We start from the raw sequence: 27,966 nt of genomic DNA, 5'->3' as shown, positions 1-27,966 counted from the left end.
CTCGCTCTGTCGGGCGATCGTCCTTTCGTTCCCGGTGCACTTCTCGCCCGGTCAACATCCTGCCAAGTCAGCATCATGCATAGTCAACGTCCTGACAAGGTTAAAATCATGGTAACATTCTGCCATATCAACAAAATATCGTCAACATCACGCTAAGTTAACACCTCGTGTAATTAACATCCTTGACAGGGGAACGTTACAATTATACAAAATAAGATCCCGATAATTCATTATCCCTCTAAGTCTACATCCTGCCTAGTCAACATCTTTAGTCAGCATCATGCATAGTCAACGTCTTGACAAAGTCAACTTCATGACAAGTGTCAAAATCATGCTAAAGCAACATTCTGCCATTTATTAACATATGTTTTCAAACATCACGCTAAGTTAACACCCCGCGGAATTAACAGCCTGATAGGTCAACGTTTCCAATAATTCAAAAAGATCCCGATAGTTCTTCATTCCGCTAAGTCTGCATCCTGCTTAGCATGTCAACATGATGCTAATTCATCATGCTATTTCATCGTGTTAAGTCAACTTCTTGTTTAATCAACATCATGCATAATCAACGTCCTGATAAGTCAACATCGGGCCAAGCCAAAATCACGTCAAATCAACATTCTGCTATATCATCATAACTTTACTTTCTTTGTTAATTAAGATTTTTAAAACAAATCACCGTGTTCTTGCGAGAAATATGATTGTCAGCCTACTAGCTAGTGTGACTGGGTGAAAATCTTGAAACACGAGTCATTACATAACGACTCCCTCATGTGGGGTTGTTCTAGCGACCAGGGTGCACGGGGTACTGTGTGTGTGCACGGGGTGCGGGGCCGGGGCTGACCTGGGGGGGCCTGTGTGTTGCTTCAGCAGCGGCGGCGGCGGCGCGCATGTCCGGCGGCCAGGTGTGCCGCCCCCACTTCCACACGCCGCTGCACCCCTGGCTGTCCGACACCTCCAAGCCGGTGGTGGCGCACGGCTCGGCGTGGTGCAGCCCCTTCGGGCCGGCCGGCGGCGGCGGCTCGCAGGCCGACGAGAAGCCGCCCACCCCGGGGGCGGCGCAGCAGCACCCGGCGCACCACCACCTCTTCAGCTTCCCGCCGACGCCGCCCAAGGACGCGACGCCCGACTCGCTGACGAGCGGCGCCGCCGCCTCGGCGCAGCAGCAGAGCGAGTACCAGAGCGCGGCGGCGGCGGTGGCGCACGCGGCGGCCATGGGGGTCGCCTTCATGCAGCAGCAGCAGGGGGACGGCGCGGCGCTCGGCTCGCCCGGCATGGACGTCAAGCCGGGCGTCAACATGCTCAACTCGCTGGCCTCCGGGGGCGGCTGCAACCCCGCGGGCGGCAAGCAGAGAGAAGGTACGGGCGCCTCGTCGGCGGCGTCTAGCTGCGGCGCGTTCGCGGCGGCGGACTCTCCGGGGGCGGGCGACTGCGCGTCCCCGCGGGAGCACTACCCGCCGCCGGGGGCGCCGCCCTACCCCCACCACCACCACGACGCCGCCCCCGCGCCCGCCCCCGCGCCCTACGGCGCCTACGGCCACGCGCACATGTCTCACGCGTACCACGCGCACGGCGCCATGTTCGGGCCGAAACTCGCGAGCCAGCCGCCCCCCACCCCCGCCGTCTCCAAGGCCTCCAGAACCAAAGCCAGGTCGAGCGCCGGTAAGCCTCCCTTCTTTTTTTTATTTGTTCATTTCTTTTTTGTTTACACTTTATGTTGCTTTACTCCCTTTTTCTGTTAGCCGCACTAACCGTGTTTTCTTTTACCTTGATTCTTTCTGTTTTGTCAGCTCTCTCCCCAAACCTTTCACGCTCCTTCCTATCGGCTCTCGTCCTCTCGCTCCACTTGGTGTTGGGACCGTAGCAAGCAGTACTACGTGTGACGCACTGTGTGACCCCCACTCACCATCACCGCCTCTCTCTCGACTGACCGCACTTGCATGTCCGTCTGCGCGCGTTCTTCCGTCGGGCGGCTCGTTCGCACCGCTCTTCCGACGTCATCGCTTTGTGACGCAGCGAGATTAAGATGTTAGGTTGCCTAAAATACCATGTCTCCAAACTAGCCAGTTAGCCTACTTATAACTCCATTCAAGAGGCGAGTCACAATTGGAGTGCAAAAAAAAAAACCTACTAGCAGCAATATGTCAATCCTGCTAGAACCTTTGTGTGGTAAACTATTCCAAATAAAATAACCATACCTTAATAATTGTGTATGATCAAATGATAAAGACTATTCTTATTTTATTAAAACTTTAGGCTTATAACTGCATACATTAACGTTTATTAAAACTCATAGTTCTATAAACAGCCGATTGTTATTCACTATTTCATTTAGAGCACATGCGAGTACTTCTTAGGTCAAACATCTATTTTCATGACTAATAAAAAAAATTAACAAACCATTAAAATTCAACTTTCGATTGAAGAAAAAAAATATAAGGTTTTTCAGTTTTCTTTTGGAGAAACACTGTAACGTTTCTTTGGATCTTCCATGAACAGAAATTTTGTAGTTTATTTACACTGTCAGTTCACTGACGTACATTTTTCATCAGTTCTGATTACCTCTCCTTTTAATTCGTCGCAAGGGAGTACTTAAGTGTAAATTTTAGTAATTTCGATAAATATGTACTGACACACGGGATATCTTAAATTTGGCAAGCTTCTATGAAATCAAATCACCCTTGATGAATGGCGAGGAGTTAGCTTTGGATTTGCTAATAATTAAGCTAATATAGGTCTAGGTCCAACAAAAAGTTTAAGACTGTTAAATCATTTAATATAATATTTTGTTTCTAAGGTTTGGGTAGAAATAGCTTCTTAACCGCAACAAATCTTTTCAAAACTACTTTTGATGTCCAAGTTTAGTAAATTACGAGTTTTGATTCGCGGCCCAAAGCAACGGTTTATAAGCGCTTGCAGTCTGCCGTCGAAGGCCGTTCCGAGTGCCGCCGCCAGAAGGCACCGAGTGCTGCATGCTGGTGTGTGCATGCCTACAAGGGTCACTTGTGCTGACAGGCAGACACACTCCGCTCCAGTCGCTTGCAGCCAATCAGAGCACGGGTCTCATGCTACCTAACGCAGCAGCGCACTGAGTCGAAGTGTGTTTGTCTCTCTCTACACTCTCAAATAATGCCTTTGATAACTGGTTGTTGGACTAATTCTATGTGGATAAACTAACAACACTAGTCTAAGGTTTACCAATGCAAGAATTCCTGACAGGGACTCGCAAAATTAGCGAGTTCGTTTGTGTACTTGGTTTGTATTTCAAACGTTGTATGTTTTTATACGGTGCATTTTGTGCGCGTTGCAAGACATGTCTTAAATGAACATTTAAACAAACGCATGGCATATATCAGTCTTACATAATTCTAAAACAAGGCACTAACTGATTTCGCGGAATTCATCGAGTTGCTGTCTAGAGAATCATTGCTTTTTTTTCAAGTGTGTTTATGTTGCTAAGTTTTTGACAAGGGAATTTTTTTGAGGCAAATTCCAACTGAATGTTGTTGCACGTTTAAGAGGGATTAGACCTCTGCATCTTGCAATATTAAATATTTTAATAACGCGTTCAATAAAACGTCCGTGCTAATTTTTGCTTTGTTTGACATGGCATAGGACTAAGCCTTGGCTACTTGTTGGAGTGTAAACTTGTGAACTGGTGTGATTATCACGATATTTGTAGTCGCTCGCGTGAAATAATGTGTTATTTCCTCTTGGCCTGTTAGTAAATATGAGGTTGCACCAAGGTATGCAAGGTCTAGGAGATATGATTTATGCCTTGAAATTTCAAAAATTTGGATAAATTGGGTTCGAGATTAGAATTATATAAATAAGTGGGGAAAAAAATTTCCAAGATGGCGGGGCCTTATCCCCATTAACATCTCTGTGTTGCGGACGTTGTCTCCCGTGTGCGATGTACGGTGATGACACATGATGCTTCGAGATGTTCACGTTATGCAGCGACAGCTTTGCGGGCGTATCTACGAGCCCTCCACTTCATCTCTTCTTGGAGAATGATGGATGTTTACAAAATATCTTTACATACAGTTTTGTCTCACGTGCTGCTGGTTGCAAGTCCTTTCAGGATGAGATTCTCGCTACCAGAGATAGCTCCAGGGAGAAAAATAGGCACTGAAAGACTAAATATTGTTTTCATCAATTTTCAACGCCGTAATATGTTATAATGTTTAACAATGATAATTCTCCTTCATTTAGAAAAATATTGTACGTTAAGAGATTTTGAAAGTCCATGAAATTATTTCTATTTGTATTGACAGTATTATTACACTTTATTTTTATTTACGTATTTACGTCGGTGAAATAAAAAAAAACGAGAAACCTCATACATTAGCCGTGAAAGCCAGCGGTATGCATTAAAATTAACAGACAGACAAAAAATACAATAAAAAAAGAGTGTTGGTTTGTTTTCTGTAACACTTCTTAATAATGATCGCTAGCTTTCGCGGAGTTCCTTGGTTCCTGGATTGACGTCGTTTCGAAGGTAAAGATTTCACCGACGCTTCGGTTAACCTTGTAGTCGCCACCTTCAGGATAGCAGTTAGGTACATACTGAGGTTCTCTGAGACTCTCCTGCCTTTAAATACTCTCGCCCGAGGAAGGAGTACTTCCTAATTGGCTGCAGCTGTGGGCCAATCAGAGCCTTCCTTTATTCTGATTTGTTTGGCCAATCGGAGCTGGGCCTCTCGTTGGCCTCTTCTCTTCTGGTTGGATGGCCAATCAGAGGCGATGGATACAAATTAAGTAGAATATGGGAACCACTCAAAACGAGACTCTGCATCCAAAAAAAGACGGATCATCCCTGGTTGTCCAGACATACCCACCCAAGGCAAACAGAAGAGAAGAGGTCGCAATTTGGCCAGCAGCCCCCAACCAATCACAGAGGCCCAGCTCTGATTGGTTAAACCAACCAGCCAACCAGCCCTACAGCCTTCCAGGCGAGGATATTTAAAGGCACGAGAATTTCCAAGGTCGACAACCCAAGTGTGCCAAACATTTCTCACAAGACACGCGCCCCGCCTGTTGATCCAAGCGATTCTTACCCAAGTGTGGGGTGCATCTTGATTTACTATGCACCGAGCGAGTCATAGAAACCTCGGTTTCTGGTCTCGCACACACTAAATGCCCCCGGATGGCAATATGATGGCTCGGCGGCGGCGAGGTCGACCGAAACGTCAGTGAAAAATCTTCGCCTTTGGAGGCGGTTGCAACCCAGAAGCCGAGCAACTCTCGCACCACTTCTCGCCACCAAGTTCTAATAGTATTGTAGAGGCGTGATTCCGGCACGGACATGACACTGTTTTCCGGCCCGAAGGCCGTCTCCCCCGCCACCTCCCCTCCTATGTCTGCGCCCTTTTAGGGTAGAGCAGCAGTCGTCTTACAGATCTTATTACTAGAGACCTGTAAAATTCGCGGATTCATTTCGCGATAGGATAGAGTCCAAATACTTTTGACATTTTTATTATCTTCAGTGATTGGGCCACAGTTCCTATCTGAAGGACTCTGGGCCAATGAAAAATCTTTAACAGAAGGATTAGCGAATCACGATCATTCCAGTCAACAGGTGTTACGAGTCGGTAACCAATCAGCAGATGTAATTTGCACGAGTGCGTAGAGGATCATGGAGTCTATCCTTTAGGGACTTGAAATCGCGAATTTTACAGGTCTCTACTTATTACATTATACAGAACCCAACATCTGGACTAGACTTGGGAAACAGGTCCCCTCCACTCTGTCCGACTTGCGGACCGCCAACTGCCTGCGCAAGTCAGTGGACAGAGTTTCACAGGAAGTCAGCCTCAGGTTTTCAGGACCCCACCAGTACGTACTGACTTCGGAAACTGGCGACCACCAAGGTCCACCACCAGACGGGCTTCAAACAACTAACTTGTCAATCCGGGTAGGAAAACCAGTACCGTGTTCCAGAGATGAATGTCACTACACACCCCCTCCAAGTACACCATTTAAAGCGGAGGACGAGGATGGTTCTTCAACCAGGGTGGTCGGTACAGACACTCCAGGAGCCAGGCATGATCCCCAACAACAGTCAAAAGAAGAGCAGAACTGTGACAGTGCGGCAGCTACCGAGATCCCAGGCACTACACACCCTTTCCTGGTACACCATTCAGCACGGACTGTCAGCGGGATCCCAGTTATGAACTGCACGAGTAACAGGCGATTTGCCTAAAGAAGGCGGTTTGCCTAAACATGAATTCGTTACGGCGAATTGATTTGCCTAAAGTCATTTCGCCTAAAGGCGTTTTGCCTAACGTCGAATTGCCTAACGGCTATTTGCCTAAAGTCGATTTGCCTAGCGGCGTTTTCCCTAACGGAGTTCTGCGTGACGGCGATTTGCCTAACGGCGTTTTGCCTAACTCCGATTTGCCAAACGGCGTTTTGCTTAACGGCGATTTGCCCAACGGCGGTTTGCTAAAAGATGTTTTGCCTAAAATTAGGCAAAACGACACACGCCCGGCTGCACGCCCGGACGAGGAGAGCCGCGAGGCCGGGGTCGCTCGCGCCGTGTCGACAGCAGGTCTCGTCACAGCCGCCGGTGAAAGCGACGAGCCGACGTCCGCGACTCCAACCGGGCGGTCTTCCTCACGACGCGACGCGTTCCCTATCTTTCACAGCGTTGCCAAGTCGCGTCATTGAAGTAGGCTTTACACACTTTCAAAGAATCTCTTCATGTGTCCCTCTATACATAAATTTCTCTATATATTCAAATTTATCTTTATATGTGTTTTAATGTCACACTGTCTCTCTATTAATCTATGTTTCTATCTGTATCTCAACTTCCATATCTGTATATTTACATCTATATCTCCCTTTATCTCTCTATGTATATATATATCCTTATATATACATATATATTATTTTCAAAATACAAAAACGAACACACAAAAATTATACCTATATTCATAATTTTTTTCAATATTTATATATATATTTATCTATCTTTATTCCTGTATATAAAAACGCGCGCGTAGTGTCAAAATTTCAAAGCAACCAGCGAATAACTTTAAAAGATTTTAAGATTTCGAACTAAATAACATTTTTTTTTAATTATATAGATGTAAATTCTGCCCGTACTATGATCTGGAAGCATAATAATTATTTTTTTTTTAAAAATCAAATGAATATTTGGTATCCTTGAAACGCTATCTCACTGGTTGCCATTTGTCGCTGTTTTTTCCGTGCATCGCGGGCGCAGCGCACGAGACGCACCGGGAGGTCCGCGGGCCTCGGCGAGGGGGGCGGGTCCCGTGGTGTCGCCGGGGGGGGGGGGGGGGCACACGTGGGCGCGGGGTCCCCTCGCCCCCCGGGGGGTTGACACAGCGAGCTGTAATGTCGCGCAAATGAGGCGTGCGGCGCACAGGAAGCGAGTTGGGGGCGGGCGTGTATCTCCCCGCGGCATCTGTTCCGCGCCGGAGGCTGTGATGTGGGGCGTGCTGGACCACCCGCGCGCGCGCTGGCGCCACCCCTCAGGGTGGTGGGGGTGTGGCCGGGGGGGGGGGGGGGGTGGCTCCCACCGCGGAAACAACCCCGCGTGCTGTTCGCCCGACCTCAGCCCACTGCTCTCTCTCGCTTGCCGTCAACACGCCAGTCTTAGCCGCCCGGCCGCCACTTACACGACTGTCTGAGGGATTGCCCGCCTCGTCAGGGGTGTATGTGTGTTAGCGAGGCGGGATGATAAGCGCGACGCTCGCCGGTGCTTCTAGCGCGGTGTCTCCTCTGAACTGGCGCGCAGTCTTCTCGTCGTCACAGGATAACTGTGAAATCTGAGCGGTGACCGTGACATTATATCGCGGAGAAATGAGGATAAAGGTGTAATGCGAGTCCCTTAAGTGATTTCAAGAATCTTTACCAGTTCTACGTCTAAAAAATTACTCTTAAAAACATGCGTTTTAGCGATTTTTAACTCATCTGAAAATACAGTTAAAAAACTTAATCCGAAATCAAAGGTACTTTTCGGCCATCAGCGAAATCCTTTACTCCTTTTCGTAAGCAGGCCGCCACTCGGATGTCTCGAGTATAGTTTTGAAATCGGGTTGTTTTTCCTGAAGCTCTGCGCGCAGTGTTTTTGTGCCCGGGTGGGCGGGGGCCTTAACCCAGCCCTCTTAGCCGTTAGGCCCTGATGGCCTGGGGCCCCCACGGGCGTGGATACGGAACACGCCGTATACGCGAGACAGGAGAGGTGTTAGATATCGGGCTATGTCCAGAGGCTGAGGCTATCCGTCCCAGTATAGACACCACATTTACCCCCTGCCTCACTCGGCTGACCAGACAAGTGGCTGCGTCCTTGGCTCTGAGACGTTCTCAGCATTGCTGGGGCCGCCACTTTCAAGGGGAAAATAATATGCAACACCCTACCGTACATGTTACTAATGGTTGCTTGTTACTCAAGCAATAAGGTCAACCTTCCATGCTCGCCACCTCTTGACTAGCCATTACTTCTCGCCTTCAACGGCATTGAAAATAGAAGCGCCGATAACACCGACATCTTCCTATGAATATAATTGCGTGAAATGTCACAGGAATTTCAATGTTACATGGTCAGAAGCAGAATTTAAAACTGGTGGCTTAGTATTTAGAGGATGGGGCGCAGTACTGCCCAAAAGCGGCTCTCATGCGTCTATAGAGACGTTAAATAATATTCCAACGTATGATAAAAGGGTGGATTATTGGTAGTTTTCGTATGTGTCCTCATTAGGCTACTTACTGCCCTTAGGGCGTATTTTACGCATCAATGTGCATACTAACGAACATTCGCACAGATGCAGTCATATTCGCTGTAAAACCGTTGTTATAAACTACGCAAAAAAACAAGAAAATCACAATCGTTCTCAAAGTAAAAAAAATTCTACTCCGGGCTTAGTTTGATAATTCAAATTTATCATGCATGGAAACGATGTAAATTGTCATCTAATTTTGTTTAAACGTGTAATTTGATTTCACTGTGCAGAAGATTAACAAATGTGAACATGATGTATAGGACTATAATAACAATATTGTGGGCTTCTATGCACATAACGTCTCTGCACTTAAAAGTTAACAATTCTTGCATTCTTACGTAGTTTATAAAAAGGGAAACGGAGACGGGCCCGCACGGATAAGCTAGGCAAAGCAAAGCTCTTCCGTATACGTTTTTTTCCCGTTGCTCCGGTGCGACCGATGGAAGCCGATTAGGTACTCGGTTGCGGTTTTAGCCATGTTATTGCGAAAACTTTGAAACGCAGTCTAATTCGTTGCCATATTTGTCACGCTTCCGTGCACTGTGGAAGCCAGCAGGCGCGACGCAGGGAAATGTTCAGGGAGATACTCCACCCGGTTTCCGTGCCGCTGTAGAACGGGGGTTCAGCCCTGGCCTGCGGGTTGCGGCCCTCCAGGGGCAGACGAGGGATGGGGTGCCCGTCGCCATGGCGACATCTCGCGCCAATCTGCTGGCAAACTGCCCTCCCCCCCCCCCCCCCACCACCACCTTCCCCGGCAGCCCGTGTCTCAGGGGTCAGGGGGCACGCGCGCCCCTCCTGCCGCCTTGAGGGCACGTCGATATTCGCCCGCGAGCTGATTGGTGGAGGCGGCGGGCTGACGGATCAATGGCGAGGCCGCGCCAGACGCATGGCGGCCCCGCCGGGCCCCGGCCGTTGCGAGACGACCGGACAAGCGTCGCAAGCCCGTCACACCTAACTTGTTATCCAAGTGCACACCGGGTTGGCGAAGACTTATAGGTGCGTCTCAGCCCTCAGGTCTGCACTCCCCCCATCACTAGAGACCGGAAAAATTCGCGGGTTCATTGACCTTCAGGATGGACTCCAATATCCTCTACACACTCGGGCAAATACCAACTGTTCATTGGCTGCTGACTTGTGAGTCGTCTCGACTGGGTGGGCCTTGTGATCCGACACTTCTACGAGTGAGGGTCCCTAATTGGCCCTCAGTCCTCCAGATTAATAGTGAACCAATGGAAGAAGCAGCACTTAGGTAAAAATTATTTGAATTTTAGCATAACGCGAAATGAATCCGCGAATTTTTCAGGTCTCTATACCAATCACGATGCAGGCACCGGGTGCTTCAGTCGGGGATTGGCCGGCCAAGGCAGCGGTCACTTCTGTGGAATGACATGCCGGACCCCTTTCCGCATAGCAACGTCCATTTCTGTTTTCAAAACACTTTAATCGCGCACTGCTGTTTCACAAGAAACAAGTCAGCTTGAACCCTCTCACATTAACAGAGGCAGCGCACAGTCAATATTACCACAGACAAGTCATAAGTAGAGATACGGAAATTTCGTGCATTCATTTAGTCGCAAGTTAGAATGCAAACCTTCACACTCTCGCACTGTGTTCATGATTGGCCCGCAGTTACTTGGACACGCCCCTCTACGACCGCGAGCAAACGATGCCCAGCTAGGTGAGAAGTAAGCGAATAAGATAGTGCCAATTAACAAGTATAAAACTGTTCTCACTAAGAAATCAACCAATGGATAAGCAAAACATCGGTTTAACACATCTATGACTTTTAATTCTACCCTGAGGCAAGACGAATTCGCCAAATTTCCGGGTGTCTAGTCATAAGATGCGGTAGGTATAATGTATAGAAATAAACTCTTAAGAAGGATTTGTTTTACGAATGTGAACTGATTAATTTTATTTATGGAATGACTAGCATTACATTTTTATTATGTTATTAAGTTTCTTTAATGGTTTTCTATTGCGTGGTTTAATATTTAGTGTTTACATATTTTACTTTTTGTAATATGTAAAAAAAAAAAACGAAAAATTGAAATACCTAAAGCCTAGTGCTGAATTTTGCTCGTGTATAAATAAATGAAATAAATAAACAAACAGATAAATGACTATCTACCCTATCACATCTCTAGACTGTAAGTAGGCCTACTTAGTTAAATCCTACGTCAGTATACACAGTGAGAACCGTGGACTCAGTCATTCGGGGTGCATATGGCATGCATTAAGGGTGAAGGGTGATTACGGGGCCAAAGAGTACATACGGTCCGGGAGAAGAGTTGTCCCTGCCGTGTGATTGGTCCGCACTGAGCTCGCATCAGCAGCGCCCCTGGCGGCGGGCGACTGTACCTCCGTCTCCCTCCCGGCCGCCGGTCAGCGCATGTCACTTGTGAACAAACATCGGGTGATAAAACAAAACTAAATGAATCTTAAACTCCTTAGTTGTTGTTGACGTGTGATTAATTACCCCCGAGATGGCGCATCGGGTCTCACTGCATTAAGTACAGAGCGACAGGTCGCCTGTCGCCAGCAAAAAAAAAAAAAAAAAAAAAAAAAAACAGTCGGCATTTATCGAAATTATCAAATCTGTCATCGATCCGATGGAAAACCACGCAAACACGGGAATATATCCAGTAAGGAAGGTGGGTGGGGGAATGAACCCGCGCCTCCCCCCCCCACCCCGGAATTAAGAGGCCGTGTCACAAATTTGCGCTCCTATCTATATCAATGTTATTTTAAAAGGCAGTTTTTCTCAAAGTCTATAAGAGGTAGGGGCCGGAAATTTTGCCTACTGAAAGTATACAATACATTTAACATAACCGCTTTTTTCAAATTTAGTTATCATATCATATATTATTTCTGTGATGAAAATAATATTATCAATATTTTGATTTGTCCAGATACATTGAAATTTTGCTTATATTTATAATTATTTAGCAAAAACTGAAAACGCCATTGAAATGTATTGCACATTACCTTCCGATCAGTGTCTTCATGATCATGATGGGTTTATAAACCTGGGTGTAATCAAGTCTTTAACAATTACATGACAACATTTATACTTAATAATTTGGAGATATGCCTTTTCTATCCTCAGCCCCTGAGCTTTTACTATCTGGTCTGGCGACGGACCTGACACTCTTCAACCACCCCAGGGGTCTCCGATTGCACATCTTATCAAAAAAAAAAAAAAAGCTGTTCGTTCATTTGTTTTTGTGTTCGAGCGAAGGTTTACTTCTCCATAAGTGCCACAGACTTCACACATTTATGCCAAGGGAATATTCCGCTGATGTGACGCTATACGAATGTATTATTCGCGACCATACAACTTTTTTGTTTGTCATCGGGAAAATGACGCCGCAGTTTGATTTTTTGTGGTGATATAAAATAAATTTTCTTGCTAGGGAATGTTCATTTTGAATTGAGCATTTTTAAATGTCAGCGTAGAATATGCTTATCTGCCCATTTTGTTTCTTTCCATAATAATGAGTAAAGTTAACATTGTCATAGACATTTTATTATATTCGTTTGCCGTCCAAGTACAAATGTCACACTATATCGCACGTAATTCTATTTTTTACTAATTTGTTAGTTGTCATTTTATTTAAGTTATAAATAACAGTAATAAAAATTATTACTTAATAGTCCAGAATAGAGATTGAGTTATTATTCATTTAATAGGAGTTTAAAATATGGTACTACATACATATTTATATTATCTTGTTGTCTTCTTTGTAACTTTACTGGAAGAATGGCATTTGGTATGTATGTTAACTCACAATGAAAATACTTCAGAAGTACTCAATTAACAGTGAACAACCTAGGGCCTATACTAATTTCATTATGTTCATGAAATATAATTGATATTACTAATAATGAACTGTATGTGTTTTGCGTAGAGATATCGTACGAACTGTATGTGGTACAGACCAACATTAGCTAAGACTCTGTAAATAAGTAATTTCAGTTAATGTGTAGAGAATATTAAAAGTTAGAAATAATGATATATATAAAACAATGCAGAGTAATCAGCATAAAAATAGAAGTTGTTTTTACGTAGCGCCTACTGGAATGTATATTTTGTGTTGAATTATGTGGTATGATTAGTATTCTCTTATTGTAAGATGTGTTTTGTTAAAATCTTATAAAACATCACTTACTGTTGAAGGATTTTCATTTTTTTTGTGATGATCTTACTTAAACAAGTTTTAATTATATTACACATGTATATTTTAAAAGCATTTTAATGTATACTTATAGAATTGTAATAGGCTTTATACGGACTCTCACGATGCATGTGAGCATCTATAATTAATAGAGACCGGAAAAATTCGCGGATTCATTCGGCGATAGGCTAGAAGTCAAATACATATACCTTTTAGATGATTTTGCTATTGGCTTACTGTTCATCTGGACGAATCTCAACCAATTATAAAACACCAACCAAAGAAGGATCGAATCACAGACAAACAAGCTGAGACGACTAACAAGTCAGCAGCAAATGAACTGCCGTTATTTGCCCGAGTGTACAGGGGAATGTGCAGTCTATCCTGAAGGCCGTCGAAACCGCGAATTTTTCCGGTCCCTAATCTACATCAATATTATGGCCGTTTCACAAGATCAAATATTTATTGAATTCAATCTGTTGCATTCATTGTACATGATTTTCGATATGTACATTGAATTCAATACAAATTGAAGATGTTACTCAACTAAGCTTATTCTTATTAACTTATAAGTATTTTGTTTGTTCAGTACATAAAAGTAAAAGATTCGTTATTATTTAAATAATGAGCATCTTTAAGCAATAACGTTTTCAAAATATTTACATAAACATAATGGAATATATTTTTTAAATACTTTATATCTACGATCACATCAACGGCAGTATTATGTAATCAATGAGGTAATGAAATATCCTGAAAGGATATTTTCTTCTCTGTAAAGTAAATTTGTAATGCAGCCCTCTTAATGTTAGTCTTGTGAGTTATTTCGTCTTCTAATATGCTACAGCAATGTATAAAATTAAGTTTTGTTAGTGTTTTAGTCTTGTGTAATGTGATAAATTCAATATTTTTTTTTGTATGTTCGTATTCATAAAGGTAGGCTACATATCGTATTAAGATAAATAGTAATATTTGTAAATTTAAATTCTTTGAAACAACGTCGATAAGAGGTTCACCTACCTCTGTTAAACTGTATGATGGTGCATTGTAAAAAATTAGGTAGTCTGACTTAAGTGAGATTGTATTTAGATTGTGTGTGATGCATATGCAATATCTAAGCATATGCATTTATGTTATTATCCTTTTAAAACGTTACATGATGAATTTCGTATACTTTTTAATGTCAACTAACATTATTTTTCACGGACTATTACATCCAGATAAAGAATAATTACCACATGTTTGAAGATTAATTGTATTCCGATACGTTTAAAGTATTAAAATTTTTAGTTTTAGTTTTAGATACGACTCATACTACATTTGTTAAAGTGAGGTTTCTTGATTCTGAATCCCTGCATCTGCAATTTCCTAGTGAGCCGCCGGTCAGATTGTCATCCTCTCAGATTGTCGAGGAACCAGATACATTTTTCGTCGAGTAAACTCGAGCTGTCAACCTTCCCACTAATCCTGTGATAAGGGTATAGTAGCTTTATCACGCGCTGCGGCTACAGTTCCTTCGGTTGAAAAAGCCACTAAATCTCACTGTTAAAAGAGAGAACTTCTAGAGCAGAATATTGGAAATAAACATTTACTGACACGGCCTCTTAAGAAGCTTTTCACAGAAGGGTGGGGAGAACTGCCTGCACTTGCAAAAGTGTGACTGTGAAACTGATTTTATGTCAAAACTAAACGTTAAAATAATTTAGAGAGTGATAAATGTATACTCAAAATCGTGTTTTCAAACTACATTTCTTGACGCGAATCACACGTAGTTTCCGCACCCGCTGAAAAATTTCGTAGTCGGAGCAGCTACGTCGACTATGGAATCATTCGACTAGCAGACCGTAAGTTTCAAACTATGTAATAAAACGGCTCCAGAAAAAAAAAACGAAAATGACTTTACAAGTTACCAAACCCCGACGTATCTTATTTCCTGTACGGAATTTTATTAAAAATACTGCTCATCTTGTTACTACTCATTAAATAACTAACACCACAAAGTTACCTTTTTGACTTTTGAACTTTGGTTCATGACATCCGCCACAAGATGGCAGCGGCGTTCCATGCGACTTGCGTTACATTCACAAAATTACTCCTACGAAAATGCCGTACACCGAGCGCTGAAACGTTCCACATAAAAAATTGAATTAAATTAAACGCGAATTTTGCACGTATCTAAGCATGAAACAACATCCGCGCACAAGCAAATCGGTGTAAACATTTGTTTGTCGCAGCAGTACGCGTGTCACGCACTATTAACTGCGTCGCTCTGGCAGGGAAACCCCACCCTCCTGTTCTATGTCGGCGAGAGGGGGACTTGCCCTCCTCCCTAGGGGGTGGGGGTTGGTTTCATCAAATCACGCGCGGCGCTAAACAGATCGCGCTTGCGGGCAGATTGTCCGTCGTGGACCGGGGGTGGGGTGAAGGGGACATCCCTGACAGTGAGGGAGTGATGGAGGGAGGGAGGGGTGTCACGTGTTCTCGCCGCAATAGCAGCCGCGAGGCACATTTACTTTCCCTCGCCTAAAATGTTAAGCGCAGCCCACTGCACGCGCGCTGTTTCGGATAAACTAAACACCATCGTAATTAACATCAATACAGATGAATGAAATCGAAGAAATCATCACTCAGGTATAGGTAGAGACCGGAAAAATTCGCGGATTCATTTCGCGATAGGCTAAAATACAAATAGTTATACCTCAGTGCTGCCTCTGCTATTGGCTCACAACTCACCCGGATGACTCTGGGCCAATGAGAAACACCCAACAAAAGCTTTATCGAATCACAGGCTGCTACGTTGGGACGTCTCACAAGACAGCAGCCAATGAGTGGGTGGCATTTGACCTAGTGTACGTAGAACTATGGAGTTCATCCTACAGGTCATTGAACCCGCTAATTTTTCCTGTCCCTAAATCGAAGTAATCATTACTCAGGTATAGGCTAATTGAGTATTTTCTTGTTAGAAAATTAAGTAACTTAACCAAACATAATGTTAAAAATAAATATATATGTCCGTACGAAATGATTAAACTCAAAACCTGCTGTTTCTATTGACTTGAAATTTAAATAAAAAGTTTTAGACATTACCTAACCCCAGGATCAACTGTTATAAAAAATTAAATATCTCTACCTATTTCTATTTTGATTGTAAAATATACAATTCTAAGAAGGACGAATTTTTTGTTTTGAAGAATAAAATCCATTAAATAGATAACATTAAAATAATATCTTGAGTAGTTATAATTTAAATAAATGACAATTTGTGTGTGTGTGTGTGTGTGGTACATCATAATAGAATAAAAACATTTGATCTCGAATAAAAAAAATAAACATTTACATGGAACGATGCAAAATGATTATTTAATAGAGTTGATTGTTATGACGTTCAGTCCAGAACAGTCACTGTTGTATTACTGTAAGTTATTCGATTTCAAATGTAAATATACTTGGTTCATGTCGGAAGCCGATGAAAGAACAACGTAAGACACAGAAGGGACTGACTTTTCAGTTCGACGCTGGCCTTCGATGTGCTACTCCCTGCACGCGAGGTTGCAGCAAAACTAAGCTTGGTTGTTGCGCAAGTAGCCAGCCGTGCTGGGAGAGGTTCAAGGAGGGGAACACAGCGCTAGAGTATGAAGGATTGCAGTCTAGCTTGCTACCAAATCAATCCTCTAAATTTTCGTACCTCTTAACCATTGCAAATATATCTTAAGAAATAAATCAATGATTAACTAACAACATGATTCAAATTGAAGGACAGTAAAACCTCGTTTATCCGACCCTCATCGATCGGGATCTCCTGGTGATCCGGATCAAATTTGTAGACATTTTATTTAATGTTCACACAAAAATGACATCCATGTAAACAAAAGACGGTTAGCACACGATAATGTACTTGACTGTACTTCTTTTAAACGCCATAAATGTTTGAAGCAGAAGAACGTGACGAATTCTTTGTTAAGAAATTATGTAAAAGTTTACTTATATATTTTTATGTCTTGTAAACAATATAGGGCATGTATGTACTATGTTTGTTGTTACCAAACATAGTTTTTTATGGTAGTAAATGATAAATCTGCTTATTTAAGGATATTTTTATTATTACCCGTATTACCTGGAGTATCCGGTTATCAGATTGTTCGGATTACCTTTGATCCCAGTTAGTCCGGATGAACGATGTTTAACTGTGCATAATATTCACCCGGAGTGAATACAACAATAGGTAACCCGGTTTTAAATACGTTACAAAAATATATAATCTTTTACAAACATTTTTTAGGAAAATAAAAAATACAAATGCGGGAGTTCGTATTGAACTGAGTGAAAATAAACTACATACTTTCAGTGGATATAACTAAAACCTCTTCGTTCATCTCTATTAATGGAACCTAATAAACCTTAAACAAAATAAAAGTATGCGCTTATTCAATTTTACTGAAGGGTACGCGCGCAATATGTCTTATCTTCCGCTTGTGTGGATTCGGCGATACGCATAGCCTTAACGAACATGAATCTGGAATAGTTTCACTATATGCAGTTGAGTTTGTGTTTTCGATCTGTCGGAAGACTGCTTAGGGCTGTCTACAAGTCACAAAAGTTCCGAAAATCGCAAAATAAATAAATAAATAAATAAACTGGAGGACTGGCCCCTAATTCACGGGGAAAAAAAAAATCCCGACGTAAAGATTAACGGTGCCTGAAAACATGAAACAAGCCTTTTATTATTTGCATTACGAATTTTTGACGCCTCGCTTCAGTTTATGGTAGTAGACTGTCCACTTAAATCACGTTGGAATTGTGTATGGAAATGATATAGGCCTACCTAGATTTAAACATTAAAATCCACACGTTCCCGCGAATAGCAGATACACTGCTTATTAGCAAAGGGTCTGAGGGCAAATCATTTTGCCGGGCCGCTTCCCTTTAATTTTAATTTAGGCCTACAATTTTTCAGTTCTCTCAATTTAAAAAAAAAATCGAAACACCGTTTATAAAATCGTACAAGATCTGAGTTCAAACCGGAGTATATTAGCACAAAAAGACTATAGAATTGAAATATTTGGTTTTACTTATTATTTTACTAATTTAATTTAAGAATATATTTATATTGGGATCAACATTAATTAGTATTGATATTTCTAAATTATTATTTTTATATTGTTTGTTTTTATTAGTGGGTTGTGATTTTATTACTTTGGTAGAACGTAAGATTTTAGGCTGTATTCAGAATCGTAAAACTGATTATGCGTATCGCTTTACTTGTAAAGTTTCCTGGGAATTGTATTAATAATAGAATTATAATTTTTCTCCTGTCAGGGTAAAAAAAAAAAACAGTGTAAACTCAACACCACCCCTTAACGGCCCTGTATGTAAGGTATGCTTAATTTTGCTGGTGAGGTGTATAAGAAATTTCACTGTGATACAAAAAAAAATTATCGTCGTAAGAAAACTGCGTTAAAAGTCCGTCTCTTGAACTATGGCCTCGCCGGCAAACACTTATCTCCGGCGAGGCGGGCCACGATGCTATCACTCGCCTTGCTTGACAGGCTGTACTTAACTCCGGGTTCAGTTGATCGCCGGCGGCTACCGCAGTTAGATCAACCGTCACTCGCTTTAGGAAACCGTTTAACAAACCGGGGATTTGATAGAGTAGGTGCTCTTCTGAAGGGGGGGAAAAAAAACCGAAAATGGTATTTTCGAGTACAACTGTTCAAACGATTTATACAGTAAGCTATAAATGTAAAATCAACCTAACCTATAAAACTGCTCGAAATGACAAACTTCCGACCAGTAAACCACTTGAAATATCGCAATACTGTTTAACAGAATCATCGACTAGAATGAGAGAAACTCGGAAATACTATTTAACTGAATTTTACTTTTATTTGATTTTTCAGAATAGCACTTACTCTAGAAAATTACCAAACCAAACTGTCTCTTAAAAATAACCATCTTCTGACAAGCATTTTGGGTGCCAAAATGCATTGCTCGAATAACACACCTTAAACAATTTATTGGACGAACAGGAATTTGTTTGAACTTTCACTCCACATTCAGTATTTGTTAAGCTATTTTTAACATTGTTGTTATCTTTAAAAGATTTGTGCAATGGGAGCGCATGACTTGAGTCGCACCTGTGTTTCCGTGCCATGTGCGTCTCTGCCTGAGGACGGGAGCAGATAGCAGTTCCCGAAACGTCGCTTGTTTCTGTTCTGGTAAAACTATTGTATTTTTTTTTTTGTCTTTTCGTTTTGTCGTGTTTTTGTCTCGTTTCAACTGTTGTGCTGAATTATTTTGGTTTCAATATTTTTGTGTTGTCATCATTTGTGTGTTTTTTTGTTCACTTAGTACTTTTTTCTTTGTTTTTTCTTTGTTTGTTGACCATATTTCTGTTTCGGAATATTTTGTGGTGTTTATATTCTTGTTGACAACAGCAATTGTTTGCTTAATTTTGTGTGTTTTTTGTCTTTCTTGTGTATTTTTATTTATTTTATTTATTAGTTTTTCTTCAACAGAAAAAGTTCTTAGCAATGTCGTATGTCCAAAAACTTACATCAAGTTATTTTTAACATTGATCCAATTATATATTAAAATACATCACTACATTTTTTTTTTTTACAGATTTTCTGTTTAATTAATGTTGTGCGAAGTTAACATAAACGGACTTCTTTAAAACACAACACCTTTTAATTTGCATGAAAAAAAATTGAAGGATTAAGTTACAATTTTAAAAATATATAATTGTGGCGCTAATGACAAGTCGTACCTATTGTAAATTATCAATGAGGGGGGGGGGGGGGAAGAGAGAAATTAATAACATGAATTTTGTTTGTATACTAGTATTTGTCTCGCACAGGTACAGTTCAGTTTCTGGGGGAAAAAAAACCACACGATAAATAAACTTCTAAGGGGATATCGATGAATGCAGTAAGTTAATAGACAGGGCTCGGTGCATTGAGGGGAGAGGGGGAGGGGGGGTTAAACGCTCGCTCTAACGGTACCCTTATTGGTTTTTAAGCCCTCGATGAGGCGAGCAAATTGCGGGGTGCGCGGGCATACCTCCCCCGCCCGACAGAGCGTGGATGAAGGGGGGAGGGGAGGGGAGGGTTAAGGCCTACCCACCCTGCAACAGCGGCCTAGGGGCGGCTCTGCCTGCCAGTGTTGCCATCCATCAGGGCACACTCGCCTCTACGCTCCACACTCGGGCACAATGACACGTAAGCGCATACGGATCTCACGGAACAAGAGTGTCTACAACGGCACGCAGACGGATCAACTCGGCGATGCTGAGCTCTTACGCTTACGTGGCTCCACGCGACCAGTAAAAGCCGAGTTCATTGGCTGCGGTGGTAGCCATGTTTGTTTTGTGTTTTAAATACGTTTAAAAAAAAATTGAAGTACAAGAATATCTGGTAATTACTTTGGGGGTTATACAGTATTTTAAATGTATAGCTTTATTATGAATGTAAATTCTCCCCGTGATGTATTACCGAAGAATAATATTTATTTTAAATTAAATTAATATTTCGTAAACTGGAAATTCAATCTCATTGGTTACCATTTGGTATGTTTCCGTGCATAGTGGAAGCAGTAGACGCGATAGTGATGTTTCCGTTTCCGTGCCATTGTAGAACGGGCCTTACGGGTACAAGCGGATCTCGGTTCGGGTGTCATTCTTGTACATACACACAAAAATAAGTCGAGTTATTGCTTTCTTCTTTAACACAGTTATCAAACATATACACTGTTCCGTTTAAATCATATTTTATATGCAGTATTGGCTCTATTGCTGAGGCCCGTGCGTAGGATTTTGAAATGCGTCGTTAGGAGAGGTGTTTTTGAAGGAGGGGGGGAGGCGGAAATTAATGTAAACGCTTAATTTTTCTATTCCAGCCACATGTGGAAAAATAGTATTTTCAGTTCAAAGGTTGGCGTAAAACTATTGTTAGTATTACCTGTAATGTAAGAATGGCGACTGAAATTTGTGTAGTGCTTTAATAACGCAACCGAGACTTTCCCACGAGAGATACATATTTCTGATCCTGATATCCGCCCTACTGTTTAATTGATGCTAGCTGCAACTTGATCCTACTGTGGTTCTTTGGAGATCCTTAGGGAAATACAGCGTGGCTGAAGCTGTTTTCTAAAAGTAAGGGATGTTTTATGTCAGATCTTTACGGCCAGGGAAAATACTGTTTTCCACCCTAACCTTTTTTCCCATTTTAAAGGGAATATTGTTCAAAAATGTTTTACATTTAATTTTTTGTTTTCGTATGTACATTTGCGGATCTTCTCGGGTACCGGGTACGTCTGGCAACACTGCTTCCTGCTCCTGTTGTCGGGGAAGCGCCTCGTACTAGTAAAATCACGCCATCGTCGTTGTACACTGCGACAGAGAAAACCTCAAGACTGGACGCAGGAAAAGAATCCCGTGTAAGGAACTAATCAGTATCACACCACAGCACAGGAGAACACGGCAGGCTGACAACGACGATACAGTTGCAACAACAACAGTGAATACAAACAACTCGGACCTTGCAAAATGTGTTGTTGATGTCACTCCAGTGTGTTTGTCCGTGCGGTCTGTGCATTTAGCATTTGACATCGGCTGATTTTCGCTTGTATATGCTATGCGTTCTTTTTTTTCCATCTGTGTCCAGCGTTCAGCTTTTCTCTGTGACATACAGTGTAAACCAGGAATTATCTGTATCTAAAATAAAGTTTTTAAAATCTATGTTTTTCCCCATTGCAAGAATAAATAAAATTAAATACATATTAAGTGCATGATACATTTGTTCGGTGCAGCTTTTTTTTACTTGTGGGTTAAACGAAAAATCCCAAGAGGCGCCATCGTTTTCGAGCCCATGCGCTCTACGTTACAGACCCGAGCTTGCGTGGCGTGTCCTGTCAGTGACGTCACGTCTGTGCTACTTCCGAGCGCGCGGTTCGCCCCTGCCTGACGCAACCCGCTTCGCACCAATGCGCTGCGGCACCTGACCTTCCAGGGGCGACGAACTGCCGAGTCCTGATAGAGTAGACTGCACGCCACGCGTCAGGCTTTTCGTTCCTCCGTAGCGGTCATTTGATCATTTTGTTTTGAAGTTACACTTCTTTACGCGCATTATGAAAACAAAAGCGTTGAGATCGAATTTTTTACGAGAGGCGCGCACACAGTAATTTTCACAGGATAAAAAAAGGCTACATACAAATAAAAAATATATATATGCGCTCTTAAAACTTAGAATTTTAGTAATTGATATTGGATACTGGTGCATACAATAAAAAAAATTGTTTATATTGGTGATAGAAATTGTGTTTATATACTTTTTCTCGTGTATAGTATAGTAGTAGGTATAATTTATTTGCATTAAATACAAATAATTACATTATTATTTAATAAATATTAAAATTAGAAAAACATGATTAACATTATAATATTTATTGATTTTCATTAATAATTTATCAAAATTAATAATTAATTACACAGGCAAACAAGAAAAAAAATTGATGCCTAGGATTTTGGACCTGATTTTAGCTGTATTGGAAATGTTGAATCTAAATATGAATTAGTTTTTTTCTATCAGCTCTACCTTTTTGAGATAAGTGTGAAAAAAGAAGTAAAACCACCTGCTTGACTCAAGCCACTTCGTCACAGGGATGCCCCAGGCTGGAAATCCCCACTTCGTCATTGGGATACTCCCGAATGGGAATCCCATCATTCAGTTCAACGCTTCAACAAAATTTGAGGTCAGTTTGTGAGTTTTAGCCGTGCAGGATATATCACAGTTGATAAAAAAAAATGAATTCCAATAGAAGAAGTTGTGCAAATCATCCTGATGTGTTTTGCTACAAATGCGGAGAACACACATTACATGATAACATAAAGACTGTAAGTGACCTTGTAAAGAGAGCTTATTATGGATACTTTGGTGTTATGCTCGGTGATCAGGATAAATACTGGGCACCAGGGCATCAGGTTTGTAAAACTTGTACAGAAAATTTACGCCAGTGGTCTAGCGGAAAAAACAAGTTTGAAATTCGGCGTACCTATGGTTTGGAGAGCACCCAAAAACCACATCATGGCTGTTATTTCTGTCTAGTAAACATTACTGGAATCAATCGAAACAACCGTAGCAAGTTGACTTGTCCTGATTTAGTCTCACTCCGGGGAAGTACCGATCCCAGCATTTCACCAGCTCCCAGAGCTTTCTGAGGACAAATGTTGTCCCTATAACCACCCTTCTGATACTAATAAAGGTGACAGTGATTATAAGGGGATGTCAACAATTCCTAAACGTTTCATCCAGGATTAGTTAAATGACCTCGTCAGAGATCTTAACCTGTCAAAAGAAGCTTCTGAATTACTGGAACAAGGAGCCGAAATTACTTTTTACCGTACAAGAGAAAAGGGTCTGGTACCATTATTCTCTCAAGAAGAAAATCATGTATTTTTTTGACAATATTAGAGAACTCCTGGAAAAAATGAGTCTTCCTGAATATTTTCCAGATTATTGACTCCTATTTATTGACAGCTCAAAGCGAAATGGGAACAAATATGGTTCAATACCAATTGCTCACTCGACGACAATGAAATTTACATTTTGCACTATATCTTTGGTCTTCGAGAAGATAAGGTATCGTGAACATCAATGGGTGATTTGTGTGGACATTAAATAAGGTAAACTTTCTCCTCAGACAGCAAAGTGGCCACACCAAATATCCTCGTTTCTTGGTCCTCTGAGATACCAGAGACAAAACATACCACTGGGTTAGACAAGAGTGGCCTAAGAGAGAAGACATGATCGTTGGAGAAAAAAACGTTACTAACGAAACCTTAGTTGAACGAGGGAAAATCATCTTTCCTCCACTGCATATCAAGCTGGGCCTTATGAAACAGTTTGTAAAGGCTCTTATAAGGACGGATCATGCTTTGCATTTATATGGTGGGAAAATGCCTCACTAGAGTAAGGAAAAAATTAAAACAAGAATATTTAACGGTCCAGAAATAAGAAAAGTCATTAAGGACCAAGCCTTCGTAAATAACATTTTTGAGACTGAGCAAAAATCCTGGACTTAATTTGTTGCAGTTTTCGGAAATTTTCTTGGCCAACGAAAAGCAGAAAACCACGTTGAATTGTTAAACGATATGCTTAAAAATTTCAAATCCCGTGGGTGCAAATTGAGTATCAAGGTGCACTATTAACACAGTCACTTGGACCGTTTTCATGAAAATCTAGGAGATAGCATTGGGGAGCAAGGTGAAAGATTTCATCAAGATATTAAATTATGGAGGTCCGCTATCAAGGAAGATGGGATACGTACATGAAGGCAGATTATTCCTGAAGTTTAGAAAAGGACTTTTCCAAGATAAATTCAAGAAGTTCGCGAGAAATAATCTTCCGAAGCGTTGAGTTAGTTGGTTCCATCGATGACTATGTACTATATTTGTATATATAATAATATTAGTATATACTAATAATATTTGTACAATATAATGATATTTGTATAGTACAATAATATTTGTAACTTAGTAATTATAATTTCCTGTTTAATTTATAGATTTTTTACATGGATTTACACTAAAATAACGTAAAACTTAGAAGTCACTAAAACGTTATATCTTAGAAATTTAACCTCTTAGCAAAAACTAATGCAATATTTGAATTCAAGGCACCAAATTCATATAAAATCAGCTCCAAATACCCCGGTACCGAAACTATTGTTGGTCTGTGTTATAGATACGCGTGTTTATATTAATTTTAAATACTGAGTATTAATTGACTTATTTTAATTTCATTGAATTATTACTTTACCAACCGTATTTATCATATCACTCTAGCCCTTTTATTATTATATTTATATAATCTGTATTCTTAATTAAAGCTAGATTTTTATTACCCTAAGTAGAGATAATTACGCACATCATAATTTAACATATCACACTAAGTTTCCAAGAAAATAAAATTCATTAATTCATGTTAGTGTGTAAGTGATACGATTATCTTTATACTACGGGCGATATTTTAACTATATTATTCAGAGAAGTTAAAATAATGCCGTGTATTTGCATTTTATTTTCGTCATGTTTTACATAGCAGAATAGACGTGGTTTTGTTTTAGGTTAATTTTTTAAAACATTTATTAAGTTTAAGGGTATACGGCTAATTATAAGATAAAATATTTCTGATTTCTGGGTTCATCGAAATAGAGGTGTTTTAAGGGTGTGCGTCCAGTTCCAGATCAATATTTTATTTTACTTTTAACATGGTTACTTACACTTGTAGACATTTTTAGTGGCCGAACATAAACAAAAGGAATAAAAATATGTAGTGCGCACATTTAGGATAATTAGCTGATTATTTTTTGTGCAGTATTGATAAGGAGAACGAATTGTAATTAATAACTAAACATTTATTTTTAAAAATTTTATTTAACTTTTTAAAATTATGAACATTCTAAGGATTTTAAGAAGGGCTAAAATTAATTTTTTTGAATGATATTAAATCATATCGTTGCTAGCAAAATTGACATTAAACCTAAAAAAAATTCTAGTTTTATATTCCATTTCATTCTCCTTGTCCATTCTGCACATACCTAAACATTAAAAATTCAACCTTGCCAAGTAAATTATGCAAAACATTCAGCCGCTCGAAATAGGTCGGCAAGTTAAACCGTCTGGAACTGAAATATAATTTAAGTATCTGAAATGGGACACGCACCCTTAACTGTATTAGGATTTGCACGTAAATAAAAAAAATGAAACAATCTATGACGGGGATTACTTGAATAAAGACGTACACAAGGCGACTAGCAGCGTGCGATGGCGGAGTGGCACTTGACTCGCTGTTGCGCGCAGTCGACCAAGTAGATGATGCGGTTAATTTCCCGGTCGTTGGAAGGAGTCGGTGGCGGTTGGGGGGGGGGGGGGGATACGAGGTTTTAGTGCGCGGGGAGGGTTGCTGTAAGATGTGTGGGAAATTGGGGGTTCGGGTCGGCGTCGGGGTTATTGTGAGGGGGGGGGGGGGGAGGTGGAAGGGGGTGAGTGGCCGCGCTCAGGCAATGTTATCGCAAGAAGCGCGCGCGCGGGTGTCGCTAGCACTGCCTCCCTGGCCGCTCGCCCCCTCTCGGCCGACATCTCGACATCGCCACGGCCCGACCACGTCACAGTGGTGTCGAACGGGGACGCACCACAACGCCGAAATGCCAAATTGACCACAACGCCGACAGCTAGAAAATTGCTGTGTACCACAACGCCGAATTACCACAACGCCGAAATACACTAACGCCGAAAAATGTCATTGCAGGACTACCACAAAGGTTAGGTTAGACTAGGTTAGGTAGGGCTAGGTTAGGTTAGACTAGGTTAGGTTAGACTAGGTTAGGTTAGACTAGGTTAGGTTAGACTATGTTAGGTTAGGTTAGACTAGGTTAGGTTAGACTAGGTTAGGTTAGACTAGGTTAGGTTAGGTTATATTACGCTAGGTTAGGTAAGGTTAGGTTTGATTGTGGTATTTCGGCGTTAAGGTACATTTAAGAAACACACACAAATTCATTCAGTTGTTATTTCGGCGTGTTGGTACACAGCAGTTTTCTAGCTGTCGGCGTTGTGGTCAATTTTGACTTTCGGCGTTGTGGTAACGACCGTGTCAAACATTGGGGCCTACCTCAGCGTGCGTACGCGAAAATACACGAACAGCGCTTTCCTTTAATAGCTTACCTAACATACTTTTTGAGATGGAAAAAAAAAATAATAATTACAATGAATGTTTTTTTTTCCTCCTTAAACCGACAATACCCGGTTTAATTCAAGTGTCTAACATGAGTGTGCAGTTAATTATATATATATATATATATATATATATATATATAGCCCTATATATATATATATATATTAACTGAGGTTCTACGATTGAAGATATATTGATCTTAATTGGTGCAACAACTACGCGAGGTGTTGACAATTTTTTTTTAAAGCTTTCCAAGCGCAAATGTTTTGCTATTTAAATAATTTTCATCAAAATTACCGATTTCGAACACAAATTTCCCAGTGTCTCAAATTTTTATCAGTAATAAACATCAGCTAATTTTTTTAATGAACTTTAAAATAAACAAGTTTTTTTTATGTATGAGCGTTAAATAACTAAACACGACACGAATATATTAACGGTTTCGTACCTGGCAAAAAAAGATACTTAAAATAAAATTTTAATAAATAACAAAATAATAAAATAAATAACACGGACATTTATTACTACGTATTACGAGCCCGAGGTAGTACAATTTGTGTGTCGTTTGGACTGCAATCTTTAGTCTGACAATCAAACTAAAGCAAATACATCTCTTCATTTCTAAATGAAGAGATAGCGTAGCGTTAGCCATTCACTTTTGTGAATGTTAGTGGTATAAATTGTGTTCATAAACGTTTTCAAGTGTATTTATATAAGTGGGATTATGTTCCCGTATGTATAATTTATTTTCATTGAGGTGCTTTTAGCGGAGCTAGCTAAAGGAAACAGAGCGAAGTCTGCAGATAGTCTGGCCACATGGCGAACTAGAGTAAAAGCTTTGGCAGGATAATTAAAAGGCGAAAAGTCACCTTGACGCCAAAATTTACTGAAGTGCTGTACGGACAACTGTATGTTCACAAGTATAGCTAGGCTATTGATTTTATATCACCTAATATTTAAGTTAAATGTAATTAACTTAAAACACTGGTAATAAAAATAAATAATATAAAAAAATATATACTTAAAAAATAAAACCTATGCTAACACAGGGCTTGAGGGGTGGGACACGCCTCAGCATTAAAAATCATTAATTATAACATTATTATTTAATAAATATTTAAACTTAAAAAACTAGAATAAACATTCAACATATATATTGAAATTCATTATTAATTCTAAAATAACTCAATTATCAAATCTAAATTTAATAATTAATTTTACACGTATTTATATTAATTTTGAATAATGAGTATATATATATGAGTTTTTTTATTTTATTAAATTCATACTTTACCAACAGTAATTATA

At 40.8% G+C, this 27,966-nt stretch overlaps 1 protein-coding gene across 1 annotated transcript in view; it reads left to right on the top strand.

Annotated features, from left to right (window-relative positions):
- LOC134535387 (endothelial transcription factor GATA-2-like) overlaps positions 1-27,966 on the top strand; it is a 163,145-nt gene that overhangs the window by 106,814 nt on the left and 28,365 nt on the right. Inside the window, exon 3 of the mRNA XM_063374460.1 lies at positions 871-1,662. Coding sequence (XP_063230530.1) covers positions 871-1,662 — 792 coding nt within the window. The remainder of the gene's footprint in view (positions 1-870; positions 1,663-27,966) is intronic.

This window comes from Bacillus rossius, chromosome 8 (assembly GCF_032445375.1).
Source record: "Bacillus rossius redtenbacheri isolate Brsri chromosome 8, Brsri_v3, whole genome shotgun sequence".
NCBI lineage: Eukaryota > Metazoa > Arthropoda > Insecta > Phasmatodea > Bacillidae > Bacillus > Bacillus rossius.
This window is presented reverse-complemented; position numbering and strand designations above follow the sequence as displayed.